The 26,464-nt window shown below is 39.9% G+C and overlaps 1 protein-coding gene across 1 annotated transcript in view; it reads right to left on the reverse strand.

The window, feature by feature from the left end:
- Positions 1 to 26,464, reverse strand: part of LOC132400112 (uncharacterized) — a 134,389-nt gene that overhangs the window by 88,763 nt on the left and 19,162 nt on the right. The window contains exons 9-14 of the mRNA XM_059981189.1: positions 25,600 to 25,842; positions 22,160 to 22,429; positions 20,253 to 20,413; positions 18,430 to 18,566; positions 14,384 to 14,519; positions 17 to 39 (exon numbers count right to left, since the gene is read on the reverse strand). Coding sequence (XP_059837172.1) covers positions 17 to 39; positions 14,384 to 14,519; positions 18,430 to 18,566; positions 20,253 to 20,413; positions 22,160 to 22,429; positions 25,600 to 25,842 — 970 coding nt within the window. The remainder of the gene's footprint in view (positions 1 to 16; positions 40 to 14,383; positions 14,520 to 18,429; positions 18,567 to 20,252; positions 20,414 to 22,159; positions 22,430 to 25,599; positions 25,843 to 26,464) is intronic.

Below are 26,464 nucleotides of genomic sequence, written 5' to 3' on the forward strand. Positions count from 1 at the left end.
AACTGCACTGACATACCTGTCATCTGAATTTTCAGAGCTCTGAAGAAAGGTATCACAAAATGTTAACCCAAAATCAGAAGAGTGGAGACAATTCAGCAGTAAATGGCTAACATTCGGTCCATGATGACAGATGAGAAAAACTCGTTTGTCTCAACTGACATCTTGATTGCGACAAGCACAAAAACAGACTGGACGTTAAGACCCTGGGAGAGTACCCACTTTGCCGCATACAGGGGGGGAAGTGATTATTACACACCCCATTTACATTCAGAGTGGCCGACAAATACACATGCAAGTAACTGTATAATCCAAGCTAAAATGTAAGAAGAACATCCCACTATAATCCCATGAAAGCAGTGTAAAACAAGAACAATAATTAGAACTAGCCACTATGAATGTTTGTTGAGGTTGTGTTCTCAACTACACTGCCCCCCCCACCCCACCTGGAGCACTACACGCGCCCCCTCCTGAGGAGTCAGCCATCCTTGGCAACCCTAGAGTTCACAACAAAGTCTAAAAGTGTTCGACTCTGCTGCCTGGAGCACTTTGGGGAGCCTGTGGATCCCCCCTGCCCCTGCCAATTAGGAGACACTGTTTGGTGAGGCAAAAGGAAGCCTTTAGCTATGTTAGTCCTACTCCCAGCATTTCACAGATCCTCCTTTTCTGCTGCCCAAAGTCCCAGAGTGTATTTCCTTCCTTCAGCCTCACTGGGTTAGGGGTGGCTGAGGGCCAACACGATCCCAGCCAGTCCCAGTGCAGTATGACTGGCTTCTGCCAATCGGGCAGTTGTGACTGATATACCACATTGCAGACACAATCAAGCATCGTTCCAGGCCCCTTCCAACAGCTTCCAAGCTCAGGACATAGATCCTTCTTCCATGTGGGGTCCCCACCAGGTACTGCTGCAATGGCGGCCCGGCCCCTTCTGGGACGTGCAAGCATCGGGACAGAGCACGAGCAGCTCCACATCCTGCCTGTACCCAGGCCAGTGGACACGTTCATGCAACTTGCCCAACAGCTTTGCGACCAGCCCCCACCAGCCCGTGCACTGACCGCAGCACCGTGGCGCGGACCCCCGAGGGATCACCACCCGAAGGAGATGTCTGTCATCATCCGAAAATGGCCACTGATGGAACAGCAACCCTTTGTGCATCTCCAGTGTGTCCCGCTGAGAGTAGATCTCCGGATCCCGGTCGGAAAGCTCTTCCCATCCTGCCTGTTGTCCCGTGCTCAACCATCCCTTCAATTGAGCCATCGCAGATCATTCACCTGCTCGCTGGACAGCAGCTGGTCAATGCTGTGGAGGTCTATGTTGCCGTCAGTGCCACCACCACCATTTGATCCTGGTTCTGCTGCCTTGTGCTGGGCTGCTGTGGGGTGTGCTGCATGGCAGCAGGCCCCTGAGAGACCAGTGGCAGTTATTGTTGCCCCCGCCAGGCAGCATCGATGGAAAAGGGTAAGCAGTTGACATTTTGAGCCCAGACTTCGTCATTACTCTTTTCCATCGATGCAGCCTGGCCTGCCAAGTTCCTCCAGCATTTTGTGTTTGTTACTTGGATTTCAAGAATCTGCAGATTTCCTCATCCTCATTCGTCTCTAGACTCGTCAAAGCCTTGATACAAACATGTTTGAAGTTCAAAGTTCAGCATTCAAAGTAAATTCATTAACAAAGTATATATATATATATATATATATATATATATATCACCATTTACAACTTTGAGATTCATTTTCTTGTGGATATGCACAATAAATCCAAAATAGAAAAATAACCATCAAAGAATTAATGCAAGATCACACAATCTAGGGAGTTCAGTGTGCAAAATACAAACTGTGAAAATACAAAAAGAAACATAATAATAATAATAATAAATAAGCAATAAATATCAAGAATATCAGATGAAAAGTCCAAATGTTGTGAGAACGTTTCAATGATGGGACAGGTGAAGTTGAGTTAAGTTATCCCATTTGGTTCAAGAGCCTGATTGTTGAGAGGTAATAATTGTTCCTGAATCTGGTGGTGTGAGTCCTGAGGTTTTTGTATGTTCTTCCTGATGGTAACAGTGAGAGGAGAAGAAATCGTGGGTGGTGGAGGTCCCAAATGATGGATATTGCTTTCCTGCAGCAGTGCTTCATCTAGATGTGCTCAATGTTGGGGAAGCTTTTACCCATGATGGACAGGGTTGTATCCACTACTTTTTGTAGGATTTTCCATTGAAGGGCATTTGTTTTTCCATTCTAGGCAGCCAGTCAATATATTCCACCACACATCTACAGAAGTTTGTCAAAGTTGTAGATGTCATGCCAAATTTTTGCAGACTCCTAAGGAAGTAGAGGCACTGCTGCGCTTTCTTTGTGATTGCACTTACATGCTGGGCCCAGGACAAGTTCTCTGAAGTAATAACACTGAGGAATTTAAAGTTGCTCACTCTGTCCACCTATGATCCTCCAATGTGGACTGGCTCATCAACCTTTGTTATTGTCCTCCTGAAGTCAATAATCTGCTGTTTGGTCTTGCTGACATTGCAAGGGAAGGTGTTGTTATAGAACCACTCAGCCAGATTTTTAATCACCATTCTATATGCTGATTCATCACCATCTTTGATTAGGCCCATGACAGTGATGTCGTCAGCAAACTTGAATATGGCTTTGGAGCTGTGCGTAGCCACACAGTTGCAAGTGTAAAACAAACAGAGCAGAAGGCAGCAAAGCATACAGCCTTGAGGTGCACTTGGATTGATGGAGATCGTGGAGGAAATGTTGTTCTCAATCCAAACTGATTGGGACCTGCAAGTGAGGAAAGTCAGGATCCAATTGCACAAGGAGGCATTTTGAAGCTTATTGATTAGTTTGAGGGGATGATGGTATTAAATGCTAAGCTGTAGTCTATAAAGAGCATCCTTATGTATTCATATTTGCTGTCGAGATGTTCCAGGGTTGAGTGAAGAGCTAACGAGATGACATCTGGCGTGGGCCTTTTGCTCTGGTAGGCAGGTTGGACTGGATCCAAGTCCGTTCTCAGGCAGGTCTTAGACCAGAAGACCAAGAATGAATTGAGAAAACACATGAACTAAGATGTTAACTGTCCTGTGCTGTCATCAGTGGGATCATCAGTTGATCTGCCACCTGTCTTCAGGAGTTTCAGCCCGCCTATGATCAAGACTCCCTCAAGGTGGTGGGCCAGCAGTGCTAAAGCACCACCTCCCACTGGTGAGCTTAGCAAACAGACAGACAGACAGACGTTATTGATCCCCAGGGAAATTGGGTTTCGTTACAGTCACACCAATGAAGAATAGTGTAGACAATATAGCAATATAAAACCACAAATAATTAAATAATAATAGGTAAATTATGTCATGTGGAAATAAATCCAGGACCAGCCTATTGGCTCAGGGTGTCTGACACTCCGAAGGAGGAGTTGTAAAGTTTGATGGCCGCAGGGAGGAATGACTTCTTATGACGCTTGCATCTCGGTGGCATGAGACTTTGGTTGAATGTATTCCTGTGCCTAACCAGTACATTATGGAGTGAATGGGAGTCATTGCCCAAGATGGCATGCAACTTGGACAGCATCCTCTTTTCAGACACCACCGTCAGAGAGTCCAGTTCCACCCCCACAACATCACTGGCCTTACAAATGAGCTTGTTGATTCTTTTGGTGTCTGCTACCCTCAGCCTGCTGCCCCAGCGCACAACAGCAAACATGATAGCACTGGCCACCACAGCCTCATAGAACATCCTCAGCATCGTCCAGCAGATGCTAAAGGACCTCAGTCTCCTCAGGAAGTAGAGACGGCTCTGACCCTTCTTGTAGACAGCCTCAGTGTTCTTTGACCAGTCCAATTTATTGTCAATTCATATCCCCAGGTATTTGTAATCCTCCACCATGTCCACTCTGACCCCTTGATGGAAACAGGGGTCACCAGTGCCTTACCCTCCTCAGGTCCACCACCAGCTCCTTAGTCTTTTTCACATTAAGCTGCAGATGATTCTGCTCACACCATGTGACAAAGTTTCCCACCGTAGCCCTGTACTCAGCCTCATCTCCCATGCTGATGCATCCAACTATGGCAGACTCTGAAGATGGCAAGACTCTGTGCAGTAGTTGAAGTCTGAGGTGTACATGGTGAAGAGAAAGGGAGACAGGACAGTTTCCCTAGCAACTTGGCATCTGCCTCTATCAGCGTTGTTGGTCGCTTCCATCCAACCTATTTGGGTCATTTGGCCCTTAGAGTCTGCTCTGTCATTCAATCATGGGCTGATCCAATTCCTCCAGTCATCCCCATTCCCCTGCTTTCATCCCATAACATTTGATGTCCTGGCTAATCAAGAACCTATCTATCTCTCCCTTAAATACACCCAATAACTTGGCCTCCTCAGCCGCTTGTGGCAACAAATTCCACAGATATACCACCCTCTGACCAAAGTAATTTCTCTACATCTCAATTCTAAAAGGACATCCTTCAGTCCTGAAGTTGTGACCTCTTGTCCTAGAATCCCCTACAATGGGAAATAATTTTGCCATATCTAATCTGTTCAGGCTTTTAAACATTCAGAATGTTTCTATAAAATCCCCCCTCATTCTCCTGAACTCCAGGAAATACAGCCCAAGAGCTTCCAGATGTTCCTCTTATGGTAACCCTTTCATTCCTGGAATCATTCTCATGAATCTTCTCTGAACCCTCTCCAGTGTCAGTATATCCTTCCTAAAGTTGGTATGTTTCACCACCAGCCTCTCATACCTTTGGTCATTGTGGATGTAAGAACTACTAGATGATAGTCATTGAGACATGTTCCCATGTTCTTCTTTGGCATCAGCATAATGGAAAGCTGCTTGAAGCAAGGTGTTAAAGATCTCAGTGAACACTCCAGCCATTTGATCAGCACAGGTCCTCAGTAGTTGACCAGGTACCCTGTCTGTGCTGGATGCTTTTCATGGGCGAAGTAAGAGTGACTGCACTTGACATCAGGCATCATATAGCCAAATATGGCATCAAGGAAAAACAAAGTCATGGGTATCAGCAGGACTCCCTCCACCTTCACCCCCAATGAGTGGAGGCATAATTTGCACAGAAAAGATAGTTATAGTTCAATATGGGTGATCATTTCATCCCCAGGATATCGTCACAAATTCTCCTTAGGGCAGTATCCTAAGCTTATATTTAGCTGCCTCATCAGGAGGTCAAAGATAGAACATTCATTAATGACTGTAATGGAGCACAGAGTGCATTGAGCTATGGATGGAAAGAAGAATTGAAATAGATTTTAATCCATAATCTTATTTAAAGATTGAAGGTACTATGTTGCTAATTACATAGTATTAGGTCTAATCACAATCTCATCTGTTTCTTGTGGACTATTTAACAAGAAATACATCAGCAAACTGAAGACTCTACATATAAAGGAATGTATAGATTTCCCAGTTTGATTATCGACAGAAAAGATTAAAGGGTCAAAAATAAATTTATGTGTTTGTCTTCTCATTCGAATGCATGTTAGACTTATTTTTAATCTTAGTTTTAATTCATTTATCATCATTCCTAACCTGTCACATCAATTACTCCAACTCCATCCTTTTTTGGATTGTATCCTTCAATAACTGATGAAGGCTTTTCTGTCAATTGATACCGATCTCTTATTAGGTACAGCTTGTTGCGCTTTGCACACTGTTTATCTGCTTTAGACAAAATCCCCAACCACAAAAGATTCATTTCACATTACTTCCTTCTTAGAAATTGATAAAAAGCCAACTTCCTTCTTGTGCTTTGCAGTGGTTGAACAAAACAGAACTGCAAAACTTAATTTTATCACCCTTTCATTTTACAACCGAGAGATTTACGGAAACTGAGGTTCTTTTGGTTTAGAGAGAATGGTCTATGTTCATTCTCATGGCATAAAGTGGGCACCCTGCAGAATCAGCAGATTAGCTCTGGTATATCACAAGGAGCAAACTTTAAAGAGCTATTCTAATCAGGTAGAACTTAATGATGGCATCACACTTAAGTTAACAGTGTTGATGAAAAAAAGATAGTTGTATGTTCATCCTTATGTTTTCAACCTTTGTGATTTATGCGATGGTAATGACATTTACAAGGAGCTCATTGCGGGAAAGCAACATCCATCCCCAAGGCCCCCCACCAAACAGGTCATGCTCTCTTCTCACTGATACCATCAGGAAAGTGGTCAAGGAGCCTCAAGTCTCACACCACCAGGTTCAGGAACAGTTATTACCCCTCAACTATTAGGCTCTTGAACTTCACTCACCCAGCACTAAACTGATTCTACAATCTTTTACTCAGGTTCTTGATATTTATTTCATGGGTATTTATGCATTTATTTATTATTCATTCATTTGTTTATTGTTGCTGTTATACTTTTATTTTCCTTAGCTCAAGCTGGTAAAACCAGAGGTACTGGCATAGCCAAGCACCACTCATTTCTCGATTACTAGGAGCTTTCGGACCATTCTAATGGTGTTTAGTATTGCGGCTTTCTGAAGATTTACATAAATATTGCTGTGTAGACCTAATTGTTTAATGTTATTGTATAGAGACTTAGGGATTACACCAGCCATAGATATTACGATTGGGACAATGTACAGCTGTTGATGTTCCATAGTCTTTCAATTTCCTCTTTTAATTTAACATTTTTCTGATGTTTTTTACTTACTGATTTCTGTATTATGTTATGTGTGCTTGAATTGACTATATCTACATCTTTGTTATGATCGGTTTTTCATTGATTCTATTGTGTTTCTTCACATCTACTGTAAATGTGCGCAAGAAAATGAATCTCAGCATAGCATATGGTGACACATTTGTGATTTGATAATAAATTCACATTGAACTTTTGAATTTTGAAAAGAACTGTCCTGCTGGAGGAGAGCAGATCAAGAAGTTGGAAGCATTATGGGACACAGGAAATATCAGCATAAAGAGCACTGGGAACATTCATAGCAGGAAGCATCAGGGACCTTCAAAGAAAGAAGTATTAAACATTGGGTATATTGGGTAAGAACATGGTATCATGGGAGAAGAATCCCAACTGGCTGACAACTGAATGAGCCAAAACGGATCTGGATGAGGAGATGAGAAGCTCCATTCAGTGTGCTATTAGGAAACCTGAGGACATCAGGTATGAAGAAACATCAAAGAAAGAAGAAATATGAAAGAAGGACTTCCTCTAGGACTATGAATACCAAGCCCCGTGACTCATCAGCTGAGTTTAACCCATTTGGATAATAATCAAAGCAGATCTCAAAGATTCAACTAAGGTCTATTTCTAAGGCTGAAGAAGTTTGCACAGTTGGCTTCAGAGCATGCATTATGCACCATTTGATACTGTGCTTGTGCTGAGCAGCCTTCATGCTTATGTGCATCACACATACCTAAAATCCAGACATTTGCCAAGGTGTACACAAAGTTCCGGATCATATCTAGCTATTGCAGATTTCAATAAATTCACTACTATTACACTTGTAAACATTGCAGAATGCAAGACAATCTCTCATTGTAAACCTTCTACAAGGGCAGTATTTTGAAGCAATCACCTGTCAGAATGATATGAGGTACTCAGGTTCATTTACATTGTAGTGTTCTACAGGATCTGTCGATGCATTATGAACATAATTCTAGAAAATCTGTTGCCCTGTCATGTTATTGCTCAACCCTCTGTGGAAATCTCTCTGAAATCATCACCTTATGATAGTCCCAGGGACAATCATAACTATTATCAATCTGCTCCTCTGTTCAGAGGTGTTTTTTGTCTTACGGTAAAAAGATCAAAGCAAATCTCTGGCTATCTACCATGATTACGTGGAATCAGCATATACTCTGTCTGAAATACTATCTGATCATAAAATATATAAGGAGCTGCCTTTGCAGATTTTATGGAGCTACTCCAAATAGTTTTTAATCCTGAAGGAATAAATAGGAATAATATAAGTTTTTTTTTCTCTTCCTGCTTGCTTTTTGTTTTCTAATTCTATTGAGAAGAGCAATGAACTGCGCAACTATGACATTTATAATAAGCTATTTGTTTAATGTGTCAGAGTCAAATGACAAAATGCTCATTATATTCATTTTCACATGATTAAACTTGCAGAGCAAAGTGTTTGTAATAGACATATGGAAAATTGAATGAATACACCTGCTGGAGAAAATGGTACATTTTAAAACCTGGGGGCTATACAGCAGTAAGCCTAACATTTGTGGTAGGTAAGTTAAAATGTCAGTTGGTTACTACACCCATAGTATCTAATACAGTTCATAAAAACTCATGTAACTTCATTGAAACTTGGGGACCGTTCATCCGACATTTTCATATGAATTAATTTGGCCTTTCCCAGACCTTCTCTTTGTTTATTCTTGTTCAGGTATGGAGTTCCGGAGTTCTTTGACACTATCATATACTTGTAAACTGTTATTATTGCCCATGTTAGTTTAGTTTAGTGTTTTATTTTTCTTAATATATACTTTTTTTCACATATTTTCAATTTTTTTTTCTTTTTTAATGGTTATTTTTGTTTTCTTTTCATATAATCATATGGACTTGATTGATTAAGGTATTTTGTTCTGTTGATGTTTAATAGGATATTGTTATCTTATTATCAATGTGATTTCAAGTCTATTGTATTTATAATTTACTTATTATTATGTTATGTTTTTTTTGTGTATATATGAAAATCAATAAAAAGATTGAAAAAGAAAGAAAGAAAGAAAGAAAGAAAGAAAGAACTTCATTGGAAACACTGAATATTAAAAATAGGAGCTGACCCACAAATCTGTCAAGCTTGTCTAAAACTATAGTCAATTATTCTTCATTATTTAGAATGCAAATTACACTACCATTATAAATATACAGATTTCTTAATATCCATGATTGAATCAGGGAATAAAACCAGAAATCCAAAATAAAAAGGAGCATGAGATAGCTATGGCAGAAAGATTACAGGAAAAGAGATTAACTAGAGAGAAACTAGGGGTCTCAGAGATCAAAATGGACATCTTTGTGTGGAGATGCAGGAGATGGGTGAGACCATCAATTAATAATTCTCTTCTGTTGTTATCATGGAGAAGTAAATAAAGACTTCAGAACTTGAGTAGCTAATGGAGGTAGACTGCATTAAACCAGAGGAGATACTGGATGTCATGAAGCATATGAGGGTAGATAAATCTCCAGGATGTGTTCAGGTATGAAAAAGAATACTGCAAATTTGGAAAAGAACATGCAGGAGCTTTGGCTTTGATATTTGGCATTATCATTAATTATCGGTGAAGTGCTAGAAGACTGAAGGGTGAGTAATGTTGTGCCTTAACTTAAGAAAAGCTGCTTAGAGAAACCTGGGGACTATACAGTAGTAAGCCTAATATTTGTGATGGGCAAGTTATAAGAAGGAATTCTGAGGGATGAGACATGTATTCATTTGTAAAGGCAATAGTTGATCAGAACAAATCAATGCAGCATTTTGCATGAAAGATCATGTCTAAAAAAATTGATGAGATTTTTTTTAAAGAAGTAACCAAGGTGCTTATTGAGACAGCATGGGAAATGTAGTATATATTAATTATAGTAAAGCCTTTAATAAGTTTCTGGATGGTAGACTGTCATGTAAAGTCTGTTTCCATGGGATCCAGGGACAGCTAGCTAATTGGATATAGAATTGGCTTACACAGGAAGTCCAAAAGACCCAGGGCAGAATTAGGCCATTCGGCCCATTCCATCATGACTAATTTATTATTCCTCTCAACCCCATTCTTCTACCTTAACCTTAAGATCATAAGACTTAGGAGCAGAATTAGGCCATTCAGTCCATCAAGTCTGCTCTGTCACTCCATCATGGCTGATCCCGGATCTCACTCAACCCTATATAGCTGTCTTCTCACCATAATCTTCTGATGCCCTGACCGATCAGGAAATGATCAACTTCCGATATACCCATGAACTTGGCCTCACTCCAGTCTGTGGCAGAGCATTCCACAGAGTCACTACTCTCTAGCTAAAAAAAAAAATCCTCCTTTCCTCTGTTCTAAATGGTCACCACTTAATTTTGAGGCTGTGCCCTCTAGTTCTGGATATCCCCATCATAGGAAACATCCCCTCCATATCAACCCTGTCTAGTCCTTTCAATATTCGGTAGGTTTCAAAGAGATCCTCAGGCATTCTTCTAAATTCTAGTGAGTGCAAACCCAAGGCTGCCAAATGCTCCTCATATGTTAACCCCTTCATTCTTGTGACCTTCTTCTGGACTGTCTCCAATGACAACACACCCTTTCTGAGATATTGATTCGATACCTGTTGACAATACTCCAAGTGCAGCCTGACTAGTGCCTTAAAAAGGCTCAGCATCATCTCCATGCTTTTATATTTCATTCCTCTTGAAATAAATGCCAACATTGCACTTGCCTTCTATGCCACAGACTCAAACTGTAAATTAACCTTCTAGGAGGCTTATACGAGGACTCCCAAGACCCTCTGCACCTCTGATGTTTGAGCCTTCTCCCCATTTAGATGACAGTTGGCACAATTGTTCCTTTTACCAAAATGCATTCTTATACATATCCAAACATTCTATTCAATCTGCCACTTTTTTGCCCATTCTTCCAATTTGGCTAAGTCCTTTTGCTTCCTCAGCACCACCTACCCCTCCACCTATCTTTGTATCATTCACAAACTTTGCCACAAAGCCATCAATTCCATTATCCAATCAAACAATGTGAAAAGTAGAGGTCCCAGTACTGACCATTAGCCACTGATAGCCAACCAGAAAAGACCCCTTTTATGCCTACTTATTGCCTCCAGCCTGTCAGCCATCTCTCTATCCATGCCAGTATCTTTCCTGTAACATCAGAGGATTTCCCTTGTTAAGCAGTCTCATGTGTGACACTTTATCAAATACCTTCTGAAAATCCAAGTTAATTGCATCTACAGCCACTCCTTCATCCACCCTGCTTATAACTTCCTTGAAGAACTCTAACAAATTGGTCAGGAAAGATATGACTTATTAACTTACTAATAACTTTGACTTATTTTATCATTAGTTTCTAAGTCCCCTTAATGATAGACTCCAGCACTTTCCAACTAAGATGGCCTTTCTCCAAGTAGGCTCATGCACAAGCCTCTCTAAAATGCCATCTCATAGGCATACAACAAATTCCTTCTCTTGCAATTTGATGCCAACCTGATTTTCCCAATTCCCTTGCATATTGAAGTCCTCCTTTACAATTGTATCCCTGTTATTGCATGCCTTTACCAGATCCCTTTGCAATCTCAACCCCACATCTTGGCTACTATTTGTAGGTCTATAAATGATTTTTTTTTTTTACCTTTGCAGTTTCTTAACTTCACCCACAAAGATTCAACATTCTCTGACCCTATGTCACCTCTTTCTAAAGACATAATTCCATCTCTTACCAACAGAGCCACACCACTGCCTATGCCTTCCTGCCTGTCCTTTCAATACAAAGTATATCCTTTCATGTTAAGATCCCAACTGTGTCCTTCTTTCAGCCACAACTCAGTGATGCTCACAATGTCACACCGACCAATCTCAAATGTGCCACAAGTTCGTCCACCTTATTCCAAATACTACACGCATTAAAATACAGCACCTTCAGTCCTGCATTCTTCACCCTTTTGAATTTTGTTACTTTGGTACAACATAACACTTTGCTCTGTTCCATTTGTACTCAATCACTGGCTTGTCCTTCCTTAGATTCATGTTACACCAATAACCTACTTGTAAATCTGCTGGCTCATCCTCAGCTCTATCATCTTACTTTTTATATTCCTGCCATATTAGTTTAAACCACTCCCAACAGCTCTAGTAAATCTGCCTGCAAGGATTTTGGTCACCCTCTGATTCAAGTGCAACCCATCCCATTTGTACAGGAAGTCTACAGACCACAATCTGTGCAGATTGATGATAATACCTCCTCCTCACTGAAGATCAACACTGGTACACCTCAGAGGTGTGTGCTTAGCTCTCTACTCCCTTTATACCCATGACTGTGTGCTCAGTATAGCTCAAATGCCATCTATAAATTTGCTGATGACACAAGCATTGCTGATAGAATCTCAGATGGAGATGAGAGGGTGCATGGGAGCAAGATATACCATTTGGTTGAGTGGAGTCGCAGCAACAACCTTGCACTTGACGTCAGTAAGGGGAAAGAACTGATTGTGGACTTCAGGAAGGGTAAGGCAAAGGAAAATGAACCAATCCTCATCGAGGGTTCAGAAGTAGACAGAGTGAGCAATTTTAAGTTCCAGAGTGTTAAGATCTCTGAGGATCTAACCAGGTACCGGCATATTTACGCAGCTGTAAAGAAGGCAAGACAATGGGTATATTTCTTTGAGAGTTTGAAGAGAGTTGGTTTGTCATCTAAAACACTCAAAAACTTCTATAGATGTACCGTGGAGAGCATTCTGTCAGGCTGCATTCCTCATTACTGTCTGGTATGGGAGGTGGGGGGGGGGGGGGAGCTGTGGGTGTGAGAACTATAGCAAAGGACCGAAAAAAACAATAGAAAGTTGTAAATTTAATCAGCTCTATCTTGGGTGCTAACTTGCATAGTATCCAAGACATCTTCTAGGAGCGGTGTCTCAGAAAGGCAGCGTCCATTGTTAAGGACCCCCATCACCTAGGATATGGCCTCTTCTCATTGTTACTGTCAGGAAAGTGGTACAGAAGCTTGAAGGGACACACTCAGCAATTCATGAATACCTTCCTCCCCACTGCTATTTTATTCCTAAATGGATATTGAACCCATGAGCACACACACACACACACTTACTGTAATTGATTTCCTTTATTCTTTTTGTTTCGATGTTTTGCATTGTACTGCTGCTGCTATGCTAACAAATTTCACAACTCATGATGTTGATAATAACACGAGGAAATCTGCAGATGCTGGAAATTCAAACAACACACACAAAATGCTGGTGGAACACAGCAGGCCAGGCAACATCAATAGGAGAAGCACTGTCGATGTTTCGGGCCGAGACTCTGATAATAAACCTGATTTTGATTCTCTGGATTCTGATATTAACACATTTGCCTTGAATACCTTTTCATCACAGTTGTAACGTGGGCTATTTAACATCCATCTGAATGGGCAGACAGAACTCAGGCTTATCACCCTCCTCGGAATACCAGCTCTTCCAACAACAGCATTTCCTCAGTGTCACACTGGCAGGGCTGCTTCGACACATATTCTCAAGTTCCTGGAGTAAACTTTGAACTTGCAATCTTTTGGCTTACACTTGCTAACTGTGCTGTAACATTTCTAGAGTCTACTGCCAAAAAGGTATTTCAATTACAATTAGTTACAGGAACTCAGTGTGGAAATGTTTAACTAGAAGCAGAGTGTACACAAAATTAATTAGCTTACATCATTGCTTGTGGAAAGAATATGCATCCAGAAATTTTTTTAAATAGTTTCCCGATGTCAGAATATATTTAGGATTTCTATGTCAATTTTATTATTTCATGAAAAGCATGACATAACTCAGAGCAACAGAAATCCCAAAATCCATGCAGGTATATGATGAAGCATGCCTCATTTGTGGCAGAAATTTACCCTTGCTATTAGCTGTTAAAATACTTAGCACCAAAACCAAACAATCAATTTAATTTGCCTCAAGGATACTTCAATTTGGCATTCACTATTTTGTCAAATGCAAGTTATCAGTTTGCAAGAAAACCAAAATCAACAGGCACAGAGATCATTCAACTAAAATCAAAATTGCACTGTGCACAAATAGACAGGGAAAGAGGAAAATGTGACATTAGCCATATCAGCAATTTGGAACCAGCTTTTCATATTGTCATACCTCAAAGAGAATTAAATGAAACCTAAGAACAAGGAATACAAATATCTCCTTGCATTATTTCAAAAATCTAAAACTAATTCAATTATTCAGGTATCAGGTCCACACAACGGGACCTTCCAGGTGGCAAAATTTCCATATTCTATAGACAGTAGTGCTATGTGAAAAATAAATTTAATAATAATAGGTGACTGGGGGAAACTTATCTCCATTCTCCTTTGAACTGAACTTTTCTGGCCACAGAGAGAACAGATGTGAGTACAATAGGTAACTGTCTAAAAGTTCATGTAAGCATCGTTTGTACTGTTTGACTGACTCTTCAGTCTTTCAATACTCCTTCTGCAGCCTGGATATCTGGATAAGCTTACTCCAATAAAATCTCCCACAACCATATTACCATTTACCAAAGCTGAACCATTATTACAATTATAGCCAAGCACATTCAAACATGTAGACTGTCCACAGATACATAATGATATGCAAAAATCACAGAAATACATTAAATAAAACAAAAAACTTTTCATATTGTCTTCTTTCTCTATTCTTCATGGACATCAATCTCCAAGCTACCTTTTATATTTTTCATTAGATTGCAGTCAATATCCACAAGGAGATTTCTTTTCCCTGCCTTAATGGGAGTGAAGTTACAATTCACTTTCGCATTTCCATTTGCTTCTACATCTTTAAACCTAAAAAAATCAAGGGAAACAAAATGATCTTTACTTAAATATATGAAATTATTAAGTCAAGACTAATGCATGGCTAGCCACTATCAATAACTACATCATAATAACTCCAGTTTCTGTTTGAATATTTAAAAAGGAAAATCAATTCTTTGGAGGATAAGCATTAAACATAAGCACTTGGCTGAAACTTTGTCCATATTCCAAAAATACAATCATATTCATCTTTTTAACAACACAATTCACTAATCAATCTATTCACTGAAATAACTCCTGTTCATGCATAAAAAGGTCCAACAGCTTCTAAAACCACTGTCTAACATATGGTGTCTTTGTTCTTCACAAGGCACCGAGCTTCCACAGAAGACTGGCAGGCACCCAAACACCAGCTCACCCAAAACGTTGCACAATCAAGCATTTTTAATTTTGTCACATTTTATTAGGTTCCTAACTGAACTGGAGTGGTAAAGATACAGAAAAAGCAAGTCTTGTTTGGCCTCAACATGATGTTTAGAAAAGAAATCAAAGACATTAGCTTAATTATATCCTCCCGGACAACTGTATTTATTACATATGTGAGATGTGATAAGGGATGAGGCAGGATAAAGGAATTTTGAGAAGGCCATTTGCAGCAAAACACTGATAGCATGTCATTGTATTCCAAGGAAATCCTAAAACAAGGAACAGTTTTGACAGTAGATAGGTCCTGGTGTTGCTTAATGTGGTCCTGACAGATCTGATGATGCATGGTTGTCTTCCATATTGATTTAAATCTATATCCATGGCATTATGAAATTGAGGTGAAGGCTATAATAGGGATAATGGCCAAGGGGAGCGATAACTTTAATGCAAACAGGTCATCACAGAAGGAGCTAAGTGATGTCATAGGAATGTCATGACGAGAGGAGGAATAAAGAGTTGCAATTTGGAAAGCACGGTTGAAAGTGAATTACACTACATTTCTTGTTCAGAAGCGAAAATGGTTGGTGTTAGCAAATATTCTGGAGTTATGGGAATAGAGCAGATATTAATTTAAACATGAACCAGGCTTCAGTTCTTATTGTAAATGTAAAATTAAGTTCAGGAAGCTTGCCACTAGCCTGCATTGACAAGCAGTAAACTAGAGTTAAAGCACACAGACTACGAGATATGCTTTGCAAAATTATGACAGGAGACATTTGTGTATGCATGAACCAAATGTTAAGACAATGGGGTTGTGTTAATTGACCTGCATCAGACCAGGAAATTATAGATTTATGTAATTTGCACCAATGTAAATAAGCTCAAGCAAGCTTGCAATTAGAAAAGGTATTTGAATATGTCTTCCACTGTAGAAATAGAATTCAAAGGAAGCACTGTTCACCCAAAGTACTTAAGTAAATGATGTCATTTGTAACTATTGAAATGGTGTAGAATCACCTATTGATCTGAAGGGTATTAAATACAATGTACTTTGGAGCTCTTGAGCCTCAACTGAAAGCATCTCCACAATGCTTGTGGTGACCTAAATCACCAACTTCTATGTGTCTCCAGTGACTTTGATCACAGTCACAATAGTTGCAAAGAGAATAGTCAGGAGTACAGGAGTTGGGATGTAATGTTAAAATTGTTCAAGGCATTGGTAAGGCCAAATTTGGAGTATTATGTACAGTTCTGGTCACTGAATTATAGGAAAGATGTCAAAACAAAATAGAGAGAATACAGAGGAGATTTGCTAGAATGTTACCTGGGTTTCAGTGCCTAAGTTACAGAGAAAGGTTGAACAAGTTAGGTCTTTATTCTTTGGAGCATAGAAGATTGTGGGGGGGGGGGGGCTTGATAGAGGTATTTAAAATTATGAGGGGGATAGATAGAGTTGACATGGATAGGCTTTTTCCACTGAAAGTAGGGGAAATTCAAACAAGGTGACATGAGTTGAGAGTTAGAGGGCAAAAGTTTAGGGGTAACATGAGGGGGAACTTCTTTACTCAGAGAGTGGTAGCTGTGTGGAACGAGCTTCCAGTAGAAGTGGTAGAGGCAGTTTCGATTTTGTCAAAGTAAAATTGGATAGGTATATGGACAGGAAAGGAATGGAGGGTTATGGACTGAGTGCGGGTAGGTGGGACTAGGTGAGAGTAAATGTTCAGCATGGACTAGAAGGACTGAGGTGTCCTGTTTCCGTGCTGTAATTGTTATATGGTTATAAAAGAAATCCTCCTGTAAGGACTTGGATGCTTCTCACATATTCTCAGACAGACCCCGATCTTGTACTGGCTGCCAAATGTCTGAGCTCACCAACAACTCCCCTTACAAGATGTACTATTCTAATGCCCAGCACAGTCTTCTAGTACAGTGGTCCCCAACCACCGGGCCGCAAAGCATGCGCTATCGGGCCACGAGGAAACGAGATGATTTGTCAATATGAAATTATATGAGTCAGCTGCACCTTTCCTCATTCCCTGTCATGCCCACTGTTGAACTTGAACGCACTTGAGGTCATTATGCACGCGAAGTCATTACCCATGCGAGGTCATCCGTCGCTTAAACACAGTGATACCCTAGCACCAGGGATCACTGGTTGGCCTTGGGTAACCGGCTGCCCTGCATAGCCGGCGAGAAGTGCTGCTGTTACCAGCCTGGAGCGCGGACAGATGGGCGCCGCCTCTAAACCTGTTTAGCACACGGAATGTTTGTGGGGAACCCGGTGCTAAAGTTTTCGCAGACAACCTAATTCAGGCTCAGGGTTTCAAAAGTAACAGAGCAGCTACCTCACGGTGATCTACTGAAAGTCATCCCTTGAGCCAAACTTTTGTCAGCTGATAGATCCTACAAGGGGTGGCAGGCACACGCCCTATCGCACTCCTCGCTCAGTCAGTCATTCTCTCCGGACTGCGACCGCTGTGGCTCCAGTATGGGGACCTCCAGCCCTTACCTTGTCCTCTCACTGGTGTTTTGCAATGATTTTATATGTTCATACGAGGAAAATAAGCACTGTGTGTTTAATATCCAAACGTCACTTAAAATGTTATGATGCTATTGACTTACAAGTGAGTTATAATTGACTTATCACTATGTTTATGTGAGGAAAATATGCGCTGTGTGTTTAATATTAAATTTGTTAGATAAACTCTTTCAGAAACAAAATTGAGTGTATTAGTCAATTAACAGTGACTTATAGTTGACATATCACCTATATTCCAGTCATGATTAACACCTACATCCCTCCCCCACATTGGCCGGTCCGCAAGAATATTGCCAATATTAAGCTGGTCCACGGTGCAAAAAAAGGTTGGTGACCACTGTCCTAGTAGACCAAATGCTAGCTGATCAGAGTGAAGCAGTGTAGCACTGGAGCTTCCTGAGCATAATGGACCAGCTCCCTCCTAGAAAAGTGTGCCCCAAGCTCACTGATCGTGTTTAAATTCAACACCTGCAATTGCCTTTTACACACACACGCACACACCACATACACAAAATCATACTAAGAGCATTCAAATCCATTTAAAGTAACTGTAAAAATAGGAAATTGCCTTTTCCCCCTCCTTAGTACCTTCATTTCAGTAGATACACTTGCACTTTCCAGGTGAACTTGCCACAGACTCAGCTGGCAGATCTCCCTGCATACGGTGTGGGAAATCTGACGAAGAGTGTGCTGCCGACTGGAGCCCTTGGACAGGAGTCTCCATGCTGGCACTCACTCTCTAGGAGACCAGACTTCAGTCTGATTTCAGGAGAAGCTGAGTTACCATCTGGCTAAGCGTATTAAAGCAGATTTTAGAACCTTTGTGCATTCACCAGTAGTCCCTAACATAACGTTTCAAAAACTTGTTTGCACTCTCTGTCATCCTTAATTATTTTATCAAGTCTTACAACATAATTACTAGTAACCAGACATCACAGATATGTGTGGTTCATGTTCTTTTCAATGTCAACTTACGTTACACTCATTTCATCTTTAATCAGACCTTTTCCCTCAAGGGTCATGACACAATCCTTCAGTACATCAGGAAAAGGGTTCTTAAAGCTGACCTGTATGAATATCATTCTATTCATGGTAGCACGATTGTCCAGCATCTGATGAAGTAAATCAATTTTTAGCATTGTAACTGATACTTTGGAACATAAAGATTAATCGAACGGCTTAGTCATGACTCAATTCACGAATAAATGGGAACCAAATGAAAACAACATATAAAATCAATATATCTAGTTTACATTTTAAATTTTCAACTCAGATACCAGAAACAGGTCATAAAAGGATGGTAGGCAACTGAGTATTGAAAAAAAATAAGTATGCAAACCTTGGTCACCCAACACAGCTATCACAATTTTCAGACCTGATATTAGTGAAGTTAGATATTATTGCTGACATCTGGCAAGGTTTGTAGATATGATTGGTGGCTTAACCAATAGATGAAGGGAGACAAAGTTACAAGCACACAGGCAGGTCTTGCTTAGCTTTAAAGCTTCTTGGAAGTTTCTATAAAACCAAGCCCTGTCATTAATTTTAAATCCTTGATGCATAATATAACAAAAGACTGCTTTAATCCAACTTGGTTTCAATAAACTACATGTTGCCCCTTCTATTGCTTCATGGTTCTCTCTTTTACAGTGTAGCAATCTGGGCCAATCTGGGCCTGATCGTCAACGTGTTTTGCTCTGGAAGTAGAAAGATCAATTCCCATCATCGTTTTGGAAACCAGCTAAGTCACACCTCATGGGTTAGTAACTGTGAAAAGATTATGAAAATCTTCAGATGCAGATCAGACAGCATCTATAGAAAAGTAGTGAAGAATTAATGTTTTGGGCTAAGACTCCTCATTAGGAATAATGAAGGTTTTCAGCCTGAAATGTTGACTCTTTATTCCTTTATATTGATGCTGATTTTGAGTTTGTCACTCTGGATTTTCAGCATCTACAAAATCTCTAGTAAACTGTATTTGAAAACATTCAGGTATTCCTATTGGCGAAAGAGGCAGATAGTCTCACAACAACTGTGAAACATTCATATCAGTACTTAAAGCACTGAGGAAATTTATGGCTGGCATAAGCATGACAGACCAAAGGATCTATTTCAGCGCTCTTTCCAAGGCTGGACTCCTCATGGAGCTCAATTGCAAAAGAAAATCTTACAACAGTTTCCTGTGAGATCTAGCACAGATTTAGGAACTGCATTCATTTCAATAAAGATGAATAATTATGAAGATAGGCATGTTTTAAATAAATTTTATGGTTTTTTTCTGATTTATTTAGTTTAATTGTTTTCTGTTTTTGATTTATTCGGCTGATCTCCAGTTCAGTGTAATTTGTCTATACTTGATCTACATCTCTTAGCCAAAAGCTTCTCTTAGTCTTAAAGTTGTCAGCTCTTTAACATCTACAACTCTTCATATGAAAAGGTGAACAAATTTCCCACCAGAATGGTTTCTTCCTGGTCCTTGAAGATGTGCCATACAATTTGCCTGAACTGTCACTATACTTGATTTTAATCCATAGAGTAATCTGTTCATGCTCATTTCCCCAATAGGCTAGAGCCTAATGTCGAATGTCTAATTGGACAATGACATTCTTGATAAGTTTGGAATACTTCTTATATATTTTGTGCAATAAAACTCAGGCAATTTGATTTGATTTCCTGACACTCATACATTGATTTCCATTCAGTATGATAAAGTTCATCAGCACATAATCTGCCCTGGCATTGTAAGAAACATCAATTTACTTTTGACTTCAGTGAGGAAGACATAAATAGATCCTTACCTTAATTGTGAGGGGAGGGTTGATCAAACCAAGATCTTTTATAACAGCTGCATTCTCTTGAGATTTTTTGTCAGTTACAATAGTTATCAGCTTCATCAGGTTGTACATGTCAGGGAATGATCCATATTCTTTGTAGCTCACTTCCAAAGAAATGTTCTTAACTATGAAATATTAGGAAATAGCAAATGGCTTATACTTAAGGATCATATGGAATTTTTGATACAAACCAGCTATAGATTTGGGGGTGAGGGGGGGTGCAAATATAGGCTCAAATATTATTTCCTCTGAATCAGGTATTTGACAAAAATGCTAACAGAGCTGATCCCCCTTCGCAACAGTAATAAGGCTATATTCCGTAGCAAAGCTGTCTACTCATGAATTCAAGTTGAAACAATACACTGCACCTCGACTTCTATGTGGGTTATATAATTCCGGCTCCAGTTAAATGAAGGTGAGCACAGATTTCACCAAGGCTTTGTAGTGCCATTGTTAACTGATGAATGCCTGATGTCAATAATAGATTATTTTCAAAGAAGTTATTATTTTAAGAGAATTATACTTGAAAGTCTGTTAAAACTTTAAATAAGAGAATGCACAAGAAAATGTCAATACATACTTACGGTTACTTCTGAAGTGCTGAGACTATATATTACACATGCAGTAATAATGCATATAGCAAGACTTTTGATGTAATCAGGAAACAGATGTCTAGCTAATGTGAAGCATTGGTGCTGACTGAAAGATTACTTTCAAAATGCCAGAAGAAAATTGTCACTTTCTCAAATTTAACTCATTAAATTTATTCTTTTTAATTTAATCCATTCCCTTTTTTCATTTCCTTTATCTTCACTTCATTTGTTCCTAGGATGAGGGTTCCCTTTCCAAGACATCCAATACATCATTCTCTGAAACTTCTGCCATCTTCAATAAGATCCTACCTTCTTCCCTCTCTCTGCTTTCTGTAAGGATTGCTTCCTCCATGACTCCCTAGTCCATTTGTCCCTTCCCACTAACCTCCTTCCTGGCACATATTCTTGCAAGCAACAGGTATGCTGCACTTGCCCATTCACCTCCTCCCTTATCTTCACTCAGAGCTCCAAACAGTTCTTCTTGGTGAGGCAACATTTCACGTGCTGAACTGTTGGAGTTCTCTGTTGCATATGGTGCTGCCAATGCGGCTTCCTCTACATAGGTGGGACTTAGCGTAAATTGGATGGCCACTCTGAAAGCACCTCTGCTCCATCCACCAAAAGCAGAATTTCTCGGTGGCCAACTACATAAAGTCTTATTCTTATTCCCATTCCAACATACCAACAAATGGCCTCCTCTTTTGCCACAATGAGACCACACTCAGGATGGAGGAGCAACATCTCATATTCTGTCTATGAAGCATTCATGAAAAAAAGTTCTCCTTCCAGTAAATTATTCCCCTCCCCTTTCCTTCTTCTTCTATTCTCCACTCTGGCCTCTTAACTCTTCTTCTCACCTGCCTATCACCTCCCATTAGTGCCTCTCCTTCATCTCTTTCTTCCATGGTCCTCTCCTCTCCTATTCTATCAGATCCTTTCTTCTCACACGCTTTACCTTTCCCACCTATCACCTTCTAGCTAGTCTTCTTTCCCCTCCCCCCACCTTTTTATTCTGGCATCACCCCCTTTCCTTCCAGTCCTGAAGAAGGAACTTGGCCTGAAATGTCAACTATTAATTTTCATAAATGTTGTCTGATCTGCTGAGCTCCTCCTGCATACTGTATGTTTTGTTCTGGACTTCCCGCATCTGCAGAACCTCTTGTGTTTATAATTTATTTAATTCAAAATATTCTGCGGTCCCTCAGTAGTGGAATAAAGAACTGGATCCCTAGTAATTTAGCAATTAATTAAAATTCCCCTTGAAATGTCTTTTATTACCTTGATCAGGGCCAAGTTTGATCTCTTCTTTATGTTTCTTGAAGCATTGTTTCTCTGTATCTCCATTATATTTTCTTTTCTTAGCCCAAAATTTGAGGTCATAGACCTTTTTCTCTGAAGACTTGTTGGTAACTACTATGGAGATTGGAACAGAACTTCCAGTGTAAATGGGCTGCTCAGTGAGCAGAGACACTTGTAGTGACTTTTTGGGCGGTGGAATATTTTGTTTCTTGTTAGCCTTTTCAAACACTTCTGCTTCTTGCGTGGAGCCTTAGAATTAAAAAAAAAAGTGTCGTTGTGTAAAATAGAAACAGCTGCTATTTTTATTTTATAATTGTATTCTGACAGAGCTGTATCCATTGGCACCAAAATCAAATGACCCAATATTGAAACCTTCAGTACCTAATCACATTCTGATAGCTACACGATTAAGATCGATTGTTCTTGTTTTTAGAATTTAATAGTTTCATAATCTGACAAGTTTTTTGAATTCTGGTTTAAGGTCTTATGGTCTTAATTATTAAATACTTATGTCAGTTTCAAGCTTTCCTTTAAACTAATTCATTTTTACAAGATACTGTCACTCTACTCTTTAAACACATGCTTTAAGAAACCTTTTTTTTAATTCCCAAAAAATTTGTAAGGTTAAACATTGGCAGATTTCATTACATTGTTAGACTCAACAAGTGAAATTTTATCCCTGAATTGTTGTAATTCAAGTCTACCAGAACTCCTGACTTATCAGTGGGAATAAAGGGGGGATCACCTCTTTTTCCATTACTAGGGAGAGAGAGAGAGAGCCTGTGGTATGTCGAGTTACCAGGTGAAAAAGTAGGCTTTGGGGTACTGCAAGTCTGTATTTATTGAGGCTTTGCTGCACACTTGAGTATTCATTGGAGGGCACAATGCTTCTTTGCTGGTGGGGGGTGGGTCGTTGCATTGCTGCTGCTTGTGTGTGGGAGGGGGAGTGGGGGGGACTTTGGCTTTCTAACGTTTAACTGTCATTCATTCTTTGGGGCACCCCTCTGTTTTCGTGGATGTTTGCGAAGAAAAAGAATTTCAGGATATATATTGAAACTAAAAGTTCAAAGTACATTTATTATCAAATTATATATTATATCCAACCTTACATCTCCTTACAGGCAGCCAGAATGCAAAGAAACCCAATACAACCCATTAAAATAAAAGATGATTGTCAAACACCCAAAGTGCAAAAAGAAACAAATTGTGCAAACAATATAAAGTAAGCAAATTACATTCAGAACTAAAGTTCACAAAAGTGAGTTTGCAGCCAAAAGGTCAGTCATCACTGCAGCCGGTCCAGGAGCCCATTACTTGCAGTCCACAACCTCAGTTAGCACTGAACATTTGCAGTAAGATACAACTCAACTATATCTTAGTTACTTCAAAACACTGACTCAGAAAGACGCTTACAAGGTAAAATTTGGTACTTATATACAGAGTACTTAATTTGTATATTGGTTAAAATAGGGACAGAGAGGCAGGTGAAGTTTAGAGAGAGAATTTTGTAGTTTAGGATTTGGATTACTTTAAAAGATTGTGCTAGTGATGTTGCAAATAAAAAGGCAATTCAAACCAGCCAAGAAAAAGAGAAGTGTAAATTTCTTAGAGAGTTGTTGTGTTGGAGGTGATTAAGAATCTGTGGATGGTAATAAAATCTTATTCTCAGATATTTCCCTGACACCACCTCACCCCCCACGATCCTCTTCCAGTTCCCCTTTGACAAAATTTTAACTTCAGCATGAACAGAAAATTGTTGATCTTGTTTTGTTTTGTTGAATTGACTCATTTATGATATTGGTTTATTCACTCTTTTGAGTAATATGGATACTGCTGTCAATGCCAGCATTTATTGACCAACCCTAATGGTCCTGAAAATGAGGAAGCAGTTAAGAATCTAGAACACAGATCATTCTGGACCAGATTACCGAAAAAAGCAGATTTCCTTTTCTTTCCCTTGACTTACTAGTTTCATTGAAGTATCCAAATAGCACGTTGTTAAAAACAAGCTGTTTTTTGAGGGAATGTGGATTTTACAACAGCAGGAGTGGGCTCAAAAAGGTAACAAAGTTCATTGCACAATATATGGCATTTCAGCTTATTTCAAGTAGAAGTTCTCGGTCAAGGTTACTGTCATCTGACTGTACTGTACATGTATACAACCAAATGAAACACTGTTGTTCCAGGCCACGGTACACCCACACAAATAAGTTAATAATATGGAACTCGAAGTGTGTATAGTGCACAGTGCAGGTAAAGAATAAACCATAAATAGCTTGCTGCCCTCGTGAGGAGACCTTGGTGGTGGCAGGGTCACAGGCTGAGGGGAGAAACTGTTACCCAGTCTGACAGTCCTAGTCTCGATGTTCCTGTACCTCCTTCCTGATGGTGGTGAGTCAAAGTGATTGTAGGATGGGTGGTAGGGATCCTCAACCATGCTTCGATCCTTTGTATACAGTGCTTCCGATAAATATCACAGATAGGAGGAGAGGAAGATCCCGATGATATCCTTGGCAGGTTTTACTATCTCTTTTTTCTTATCACGGTTTTTAAAACACTTGGAAGTAAAGAGTAGAGAGCTGTGGGTCAAAATGTACCAAAGCTGTGGTCTCCTTTGAGGTCACAGCTCAGATTTACTCAGTTTTTAGTTTTTTTAGTTTCATGAGGATAGTTTTGGAGACAGAAAGGGAGATTAGGGGTCAGGTTAGGTTAGAGACAGACTTGGGGGATATTTAGAGGACAGGCTGGAGTAAAAGTCTAAACTACTGCATGTTCAAAGACCAGTGGCATGAGCTAATGAGTGTTCGAGGTCTGGGTTTTAAGGCCCCATTATCAGTGAGTCTGGTATTTGAGGCCTGGAGTTCAGGCCCCGATCCAAGGTTTTAATTTGTCATCATCTGTGAGTGCTGGGTCAATACCACAGATTAAAGCTTGAAGATCGACCAGAGGTCCATTTCAATGTCCAGTTGATAGGAGGCCCATTATTGAACCCTGAAAGTCATTTGGAAGTCTGGTCTAGGCCAAATGGCCAGAGCCCAAGGTCTGAAAGCCTGGCTGAGTTCACTGGGGTAGTTGGGGCCTTGTGTATGCAGAGTCACAGGCTGCTTGAGGCTGGAGACCAAAGTCAGCCTATCCTGGGGTTAGAGAGCTGTTTATGTGCGAGGGTGAGCAGTCTGTGGGTGGAGGGAAAAATGTGACTTGTTTCACTGTTATTGCTTCATCTGTTCTGTTTGATTGTGTTCTGAGCATTGTGGGTATGCTATGTTGGAGCTGGAATGAGTGGTGACCCTCAGGTACATTGGTTGTTTACACAACTGGCACGTTTTCAAGGTACACATAATAAATAATCTTCAATCTTGAGTTTGGAGATAAAATTTTCTTTGCCTCTATTTACTTTGTGCTAATTTTTATTTTCTTACCATCAGGATATTTGTAGAGATGTGTGATGTCCTCAAGGTCATCACTGCCACACTTCTTTGTGCTCACATGGTGGCCAACCTTTTCTGTATCAACGTCAATTTTCATTTTTGTTCCATCTTCGAACACCAGCCAGCTCACACATTGTGCATTCACTTCAGCGAAAACAAATGGCACATCATAATTCATGTGCACGTCTCCCTCTTTGATTGCTCTTACTGGTGCTGGACCACAGCGATAAATACCTTAAAGTATGAACAAATTATTGAGAATTCAAATAAATGATATCAAAATAAGTATAACAATTAACTGAATGGAATTGATTTTACTGTTTACATCCTTCAGATATGTGAGGAATACCAATCTTTACCTTACGTCTCCATCTAAATGTTCAATGTGCAATCATAGTAATTTATAATAAATAGAACAGTCAATGCAACATGAAAATACACTCGATTCAGCTTGAGTTAATCAGTCTGATAGCCTGGTGGAAGAAGCTGTTCTGGAGTCTGCTGGTCTTGGCTTTTGTGCTGCGGTACTACTTCCCGGTTGGTAGCAACTGGAATAGATTGTAGTTGGGGTGACTCAGGTTGCCAATGATCCTTCGGGCCCTTTTTACCCACCTGTCTTTGTAAATGTCCTGAATCATTGGAAGTCCACAACTACAGATGCACTGGGCTATCCATCACTCTCTACAGAATCCTGTGATTAAGTTCTCATATCAGGCAATGATCAGCCAGTCAGGATGCTCTCAGTTGTGCTCCTGTAGAAAGTTGTTATCTTAGCAAACACATCTACTCCTATTAATATTGTATGTAAATAGGCTAGCTGTCTCATGTACTTTGACAGAAGGAACTATACAGGCAA

This window comes from Hypanus sabinus, chromosome 9 (assembly GCF_030144855.1).
Source record: "Hypanus sabinus isolate sHypSab1 chromosome 9, sHypSab1.hap1, whole genome shotgun sequence".
NCBI lineage: Eukaryota > Metazoa > Chordata > Chondrichthyes > Myliobatiformes > Dasyatidae > Hypanus > Hypanus sabinus.